Source organism: Sebastes umbrosus, chromosome 7 (genome assembly GCF_015220745.1).
Source record: "Sebastes umbrosus isolate fSebUmb1 chromosome 7, fSebUmb1.pri, whole genome shotgun sequence".
Classification (NCBI taxonomy): Eukaryota; Metazoa; Chordata; class Actinopteri; order Perciformes; family Sebastidae; genus Sebastes; species Sebastes umbrosus.
Window position 1 is genome coordinate 630,001 of NC_051275.1, and position 8,141 is coordinate 638,141.

The window sequence follows — 8,141 nt, forward strand, 5'->3', positions numbered from 1 at the left end:
TTTGTTGAAGGAGGTAGTCTTCTACGCTTGAATCACTGAGACATTGTGAATCCATTTTCAGCTCCTTGAATGCTCCAATAAAATTGGTCCCACAGTCTGATCGAAGCTGTTTGGCATGGCCTCTGATGGAGAAAAATCTCCTGAGGGCGTTTATGAAGCTTGAGGATGTCATGGTTTCGATTACCTCAATATGAATGGCACGTGTGGACATACATGTAAATAAAACTGCCCATCTTTTGTTCCTGGCTTGGCCACCTCTGGTACGACGCGTGGTGACCTCCCATGGCCCAAAAACATCAAGTCCCACATAGGAAAATGGGGGATCTACTTGCAGGCGTTCAACAGGTAAATCAGACATTTGTTGTTGCTCCATTCTTCCTCGCAGCTTTTTGCATGTGACACACCTATGAATGCAGCTGCTGATGAGACGTTTTCCTCCTACTATCCACAGACCACTGGCACGGATTGCACCTTCAGTGAAGTGTCTGCCCTGATGTTTCACACACTCATGATGGTGACGGACGAGCAGAGTTCCTATGTGGCTACGGCTTGGGATAATGATAGGATGGGCTTCACACCTCTCAAATGCCTGGTCAATGCGTCCACCTATTCTCAGCAGGCCCTCACTGTCAATAACTGGCCGAAGTTTATGAAGAGGGCTGGTTTTTGGAAGGTCACTGTTTGACTTAATGCATTTCAGTTCTTCTGAATAGGTTTCATGTTGCACACACTTTATGATGACATTCTCTGCTTTCTTGATGTCAGCAACTGACAACCCATTCTTGCACATGTGCCAGCCAACGCAGCCGTGATTGCCTGGTGGGAGTCGGAAGCATTGAGCAATGTGACAAAGGCGGGCCACTGCTTTGGTGAGGGAGCTCCAATTAGAAAAATGCTCAAACCTCTTTGAACTCAGCTTGTCAGTAACTTGTGTGGTGAGGGATGTTACCTTGGACTGAATCTCAGCATCAGAATCTGGATCTACAAGGTCATGTGTCATCTCATCTTCAGTGTTGACCACTGAACTTACAGGCTTGGTCAAGAAAGCTGGTCCAGTCAGCCATGTGGTGCGTGCAAGCTTGGCCGCTGGAATAGACCGGGACCCATGATCTGCTGGGTTTAGCTCAGATGGAACATAACTCCACTGCTCTGGCCGCGTTGACTGCCGGATACGCTGTACACGATTGCTCACATAGACGTAAAATCTTCTTGTCTCATTGTGTATGTATCCTAACACAACTCTGCTATCTGTGTAGAATTTGACTGCATTCACTTTCAGGTCAATCTCTCTGATGACTAACTCTGCAATCTCGACAGCCAATACAGCTGCACATAACTCTAACCTGGGGATCGTCAACTCTGGCCGGGGAGCAAGCTTGGATTTACCAAAGACGAAGCCTACTTCGCTGTCACCATGCTCATTCGTAACCTTCAGGTAAGCCACTGCTGATATTGCTTTTACAGAAGCATCAGCAAAGACACACAGTTCTGTGTGCTGTGCATTGGAAATGGAGAAAGATGCATATGTGCGTGGGATATGTACCTCCTTTAATGCTGACAGTGATTCATGCCACTTTCTCCACTCTTCAAATTTCCCCTCAGGTAGACACGTGTCCCATTCTGTATCTTGGGTCGAAAGCTCTCTGAGGAGCAGTCTGCCTTCAATAGTGACAGGAGCTAAGAACCCCAGTGGATCAAATAGACTGTTCACTGTGGACAGGACGCCTCGTCGTGTGAATGGCTTTTGACTATCTGGCACGTGAAAAGTGAAAGTGTCAGACATTATGTTCCAGCTGACCCCGAGGCTTCGTTGGACAGGCAAGTTGTCTACAGAGAGGTTGAGGTCTTTGATATCATTAGCTCTTTCCTCTGCCGGAAATGCATTCATCACTTCTGTTCGATTTGAGGCTATTTTGTGCAGCTTTATTTTTGACACGGCCAACATTTCCTGTGTTCGACGCAGAACATCAATGGCCTCAGCTTCAGTTGCGAATGATCGAAGACCATCATCAACATAAAAGTCTCTCTCAACAAAGTGTCTCGCATCACTGCCATAGCTAGCCTCTTGGTGTTCTGCTGCCCTCCTCAGGCCAAAGATTGCTACTGCAGGTGATGGACTGTTCCCAAAGACATGAACTCGCATGCGGTACTCCACCACTTCTTTGCTGAGATCATTTTCCCGGTACCACAGGAAACGTAGGAAGTCTCTGCAGTCTTCATGCACCACAAAACAGTAAAACATCTGTTGTATATCTGCTGTCACTGCAACAGGTTCTCTTCTGAATCTGAGAAGCACGCCAATGAGGCTGTTGTTAAGGTCTGGCCCAGAAAGCAACACCTCATTCAGTGAGATTCCATCGTACTGTGCACTCGAATCAAACACCACACGAATCTGGTCTGGCTTTTGAGGGTGGTAAACTCCAAAGGTGGGGAGATACCAACACTCTGTCCCTTCTTTGAGTGGCGGTGCAAGCTCGGCATGCTTATTGTCAAGCATTTTCTGCATGAACTCTGTGAATTGCACTTTCATTCCAGGCTTCTTCTCTAACATCCGTCGCAGTGACATCAGACGGCTGTGAGCATAGTCTCTGTTGTTAGGGAGACGTCTCCGTGGGTGGCGAAAAGGGAGAGGAGCAACCCACCTATTTGTGTCATCTTGGAAGATCTCCCGTTCCATGATCTGAAGGAAGGTTAGATCCTCAATGGAGTGGGCCAGCAGGTTGTCATTCTCTGTTGTACAGAAAACCATTTTTCCCAGATTATCCTTGTTTGATACCAACGATGCACTTTGTGTGGGTTTGTGTAGGAGAGGATTCTTGCTATTACCTTCGATACTATAGATTTCTTTCACTCGTATCTGATTCTCACACGGAGTAAGGCAAGTTGGTCTTCCATTGTCAAGGATGCAGGTCTTCATGGCACTCACTGTGTTTGTCTTGTGAACACCTCCTATGCATACATCCCCTATGATGACCCAGCCGAGGTCTAGCTTTTGTGCATATGGTGCATAGTGAGGGCCATTGTGTTGCTTACGAACCTTATGGGCTCTAATAATGTCTCTTCCCAAAAGCAGCAGGATGTCGGCGGCTGGATCGAGAGGTGGGATTTCACTCGCTATCTGTCTTAGGTGATGGTGGTGGTACGCGGCTTCAGGCGTCGGGATCTCTGATCTATTGTTTGGGATTTCATTACACTCGGTGAGTATAGGTAATGGCATGTTCATTTCTCCATCTGTAGATTCTACTGTGAATCCATGGGCTTTCCTGCCGGCTGTTTCCACCATCCCTGCACAGGTTTTGAGTGTGTATGGCACTGCAGCTCCCTTGATGCTGAACATGTCAAAAAACTCTGATCTAGCCAATGACACGTTGCTCTGGTCATCCAAAATGACATACATTTTTCTCTGTAGCTTACGATGACCATTGGGGTACACGTTCACGAGGCAGATCTTTGAGCAAGATTTGCCTTTGAAGTCCTCACCACATACCTCGGTACACCTCGATGTGACATCTGGCTGCCCTGTGTCCTCTCTCTCCCCGCCATTATCTGATGCAGGGAAAAAACCTTGCTGTGACAGCGGAGCAGGACCACGGTGAAGAGCAGCAAGATGTCCATCGCTGTCACACTCCGTACATTTGATGGGGATTTCACAGTATTTTGCTTGGTGAACAGTAGAAGCACAGCAGCGAAAGCATATATTGTTCTCTTTTAGGAATTTCTTTCTATCATCAAAGCTCATTTTCCTGAACCCTCTGCATTTCTTCAGTGAGTGAGGTTTGTTATGCATTGGGCACAGTCTGTCAGGATTTTCTATTTTGGACGCTGTATCTGATGATGATATGCTTGTTTTATGTACAGAGACAGGTTTCATTTGACCAAACTTCTCTTTCTTGTAGGAGGTTGTAGAGAGACTGGGCAGGTTAAAGCTGGGATCATTTTTCTCTTCAGCTTCCCTGCAGATGAATTCTTTAAAGTACCAGAAAGGAGGAAAGACAACTCCATGTTCTCGCTTGTATTTGCATCCTTGAGATATCCATTTGTCTTGGAGATACAAAGGCAGCTTCTCTACAATGGGCTGCACTCCTCTTGCTGTGTCAAGATAAGCTAGCCCTGGTAAGTACCCATCGTTTTTGGCAACATCCAGTTCTATTAATAGGTCTGCCAGCTCTTGAAGTGTTTGATTGTCTCTGTTTTGGATCTTGGGGAAGTTCTCTATTTTACCAAATAGAGCTCTCTCTATTACTTCTGGAGATCCATATGTTTTGTTCAATCTCTCCCAAATCGTTTTAAGACCAAGGGAGGGTTGTCTGACATTTACAGATCTAATTCTGAGTGCCTGCTCACTTGTACTCTTACCCAGCCATTTGATCAGCAAATCCATTTCTTCACTTGCTGATAGCTCAAGATATTCAATTGTGTTGATGAAGGTCTCCCTCCAGGCTTGGTAGTGTTCGGGTAGGTCATCAAACTTTGTCAATCCTGAGGACACCAGCTGGTTCTTAGCAAGAAGTCTGGCAAGATCAGCTGTTGTAGTGTTGGCTTGATTTGTATTGGCTGAGTGTGATGGCTTGTAGGGGAGAGCACTGTGTGATCTCTGCTGTAGTAAATCTGTGTGAAACTGCGGTGTTTCCCTCTGTTGGTACATCGGTCTCCTATTGATGATCTGTGATTGGACCTCACTTTGAGCAGTGTAATCTTGCTGAGGTGTGAGTGCTGGAGGTGGGGGGTAGTGAACGTCCTTTTCTTCCTTAGGTGCCTGTGGAAACTGATGCAGGGCATGGTGGGTGACATAGTCCTCAGTTCTTTTTAATGCGCTCTCTTGAAGGGGCAAGAACTTAATATTTTGAATGTGGTCTGAGCCATCCATATCTGCTGCTGCTGTCTCTAGCACTACAGCTTCTGCATGAGCAGCTTCCGCTTCTCGTTGTTGGTTGATGTAATCAATTCTGGCTTCCAGCTTGGCTTTCTCAATTTTGAGTTCACTCTCCTTTTCTGTGAAGGCCAGCCTAGTTTTGGCTGCCTCTGCTTTGGCACGGGCTCTTGCTGCTTCTAAGCTGACACTAGAGCTTGTTGATGAGCGTGAAGAGCGTGATTTTCTGGAGCGATGGTGAGAGAAGACTGTACTTGTTTCAATACCATCTTGTGAGCCTTTCACTTTGTCTTCATCTGGATCCTCTACTGACTTGACTGTGGTTTCCATGGCGATGAAGTGCAGTGTAGCTTGTCTATCTTGAAATCCTTCTTAAAATCCCACATTAGGTGGACATCTTTTTACTATGCTGTCCTCACTCAAAGTTGTTGCAGGCAACGTGTTTTTCAGCTATACAGCCAGCTCAACAATATATTCTCCAGCATTGCATTCTCCAAGGAACAGACGAGTTGTTGTATTTGGCAGGATTTAATGGAGGAAAATATGTAATATTGTAAAACTGAAAAAGAGCACAAAATACAAACATCAGATAAATGTGCTTGTAAGTACTAAATAATATATCAATAGAGAAAAGATCACTAGCATAACTAACAGGTGCATAACAGTATGTTTACATATGAACCAATGCTTTAAACATCAATAAATCTCTATGTAGTTGAAAACAAACTAACTATCAAAATACTTTACTCAACCTAAGAAATGGTGACATAAACATGTTCACATAACTGTGATTAGTGAATAACTTACAGATGAAGCCGGTTTTGTGGATTTAAAGCACAGGATTAAGAAGATTGTACACAGATGATTCCCTGAGCAAAAAGGAGCTTCCTGAACACCACTTCCTGTTATTCTTTGTTTACAATGACCTCACTTCCTCTTCAGTACAGCTATTTGCAGACGCCACTAGGGGGTGCCAAAGGACATACAAAGGGAACACTTTACACTGGTTCCAATACACAGAGTCTAAACTGGGTCCAGGAGAGTATCAGAGCAGACAAAACACATCCCGCTGTCCCGGGCAGAGACCACTGTCTGTGCATCCTGCAGGGTACTAGCTTGTCTGGAGGGATGCTCTTGGCTCTGGAGAGCTGGTCCAGTCTTGTGTTCTCTCTCTGCTCTACTCTATCAGCCTCCTATTCAGCCATTCATAGGACTGTAGTAGTTGTGTTGCATACTATGGAGGATGGTGAAGTGATGGCCCGTTGCAGGAACACAACACCATCACATCAATGACACACTTGCACACTAATATTGCACTATTCTGAATATGGCAATATTCAGAATTTGATGTGGGTCATGTAAACAGCATGTTCTGTGTTGATATTCCGACTGTTCTCATTCCCAAGGTCACGGCCGTCGGCATTCTATACCGCCGCACAAGGCTCCCTTTATGGTAGGTATGCGACGCACCGGGTTTCCCAATAACAACAATGTGAACCCATCCACGGCAGTAAACACTGAACGCTCAGGAAAAAGGCTGACGTAGTTTAAAGAGAAACACAGGGGAGGTGGATGAGTCCAACAACACAGAGCTTTTATCCAGGAGACCACTGTTCCAACAAATTCTAATCCCAACTCATCACATACCGCTGCTTTGTCACACCCCTTGGCGTCACTTTATTTTCAGCATCAAAACCACTATAGTTACCCTTAGCTTCACTTTAGTATTAGGCAAAAAAAACACTATAGTTAGGTTAAGGAAAGGACTACATGGTTGGGCTTAAAACTACTACGTTTGTTCAGTGAAAATGACACTGAACTACAGTGAAAATGACACTGAACGTTGGGAACACGGGACACAAACGAACAGCAGATTGTAACATGACGCATGGGACACGAACAGTGGTCTCCTGGATGAAAGCCTTGTGTTTGTTGGACCCATCCACCTCCATTTCCACCCGCCTGTTGAGTCTCTTTCGCTCCTTAAACTACGTCACCACACTCCCAGCACTCTTTCTTGGAGCGTTTCATTTTGCCACGGATGGGTTTACATTATAGTTATTGGAATACCCGGTACCAGGGTCTGAAATGAACTTTTTACACTTCCTGCCACTGTGGCAGGTAAGTATTTTTTTTGTCTGCCAGTCAGATATTTTATCTGCCACTTTTGAAATCTTTGCGCTAAATGAAGGAATAACATTTTAGATCTGATGTAATTCAATGTTTGATATATTTTACATGAAAAACATTATATACATGGTAAATTACAGTGTTAAAATTACACCGTAGCTTCCCGGGGAGCCCTGTTTCTGGGGGGTGGGAGGGTACTGTAGCCTACACAGTACTTTGTTATTGTCATCTGTAGTGGTTATTTGCATAACTACGGGAAATCTTTCCCTTTTCCCTAATAGGACGAGTGGAAACGATACGAATGAACATATTGCCAAGGCTGCTCTTTATGTTCCAATCTTTACCTCTATAGGTCCCCATTTCTACATTTAAAACAATTAATTAATGGCTATCTAAATTAATTTGGCAAAACAAAAGACCCAGAATTAAATTTAAAAGACTTTTATGCTCAAAGGAAAATGGAGGCCTAGATTTACCTAATCTGGAAAAATATCACTGGGCAGCCAAGCTCAGATCAATGGTGGCATGGTTATCATAAGATAAAGATACCATATGGGTCAGTATGGAGCAGAGTGATTGCCCAAATATGCCCTTAGACACAACTCCATTCTTGAACCAAGATATCTGGAGGGCAAATAAAATTAGTAATCAATGGGTAAAAAACACTTTAAAAATATGGTCAAAGGTTAGAAAAAAGCTAGGACTCCCTATATCTATATCTAGAGCAGTGAAGATTGCGCACAACATTGACTTCCCTCCATCTAAATCAGAGGCAGGGTTCAAAAATTGGGAAGAAAATGGCTTAATCATGTTGGAGCAGTTTTTTGAAGGAGGAGTCCTGTTGTTTTTCAACAGCTTCAGCATAAACACAACCTTCCAGCCCATGATTTCTCTAAGTATTTGCAGTTACGACATTATTTACAGAAACATAAAGAATGGGACAAACTATGTACATCACCATCTAACATAGAACATTTCTTTATGTTATCAATTAAAGGGACTATTAAAAAGAGGATCATATCATATATATACAAGATATTACAAGAAGAACTAATGGATAACAGCTTGGACATTAAAGAAAAATGGGAACTGGAGATGAACACTATAATTTCAGATAAAAACGGGAACTATCGTGCAGAGT

The 8,141-nt window shown here is 44.0% G+C and overlaps 1 protein-coding gene across 1 annotated transcript in view; it reads right to left on the reverse strand.

Annotated features, from left to right (window-relative positions):
• Nucleotides 1-5,883, reverse strand: part of LOC119491494 — a 6,661-nt gene extending 778 nt beyond the window's left edge. Inside the window, exons 1-2 of the mRNA XM_037775629.1 lie at nucleotides 5,678-5,883; nucleotides 1-5,429 (exon numbers count right to left, since the gene is read on the reverse strand). The exon at nucleotides 1-5,429 is cut by the window's left edge and continues 778 nt beyond it. Coding sequence (XP_037631557.1) covers nucleotides 1-5,200 — 5,200 coding nt within the window. The 5' untranslated portion in view covers nucleotides 5,201-5,429; nucleotides 5,678-5,883. The remainder of the gene's footprint in view (nucleotides 5,430-5,677) is intronic.
• Between the last annotated feature and the right edge of the window lie 2,258 nt (nucleotides 5,884-8,141).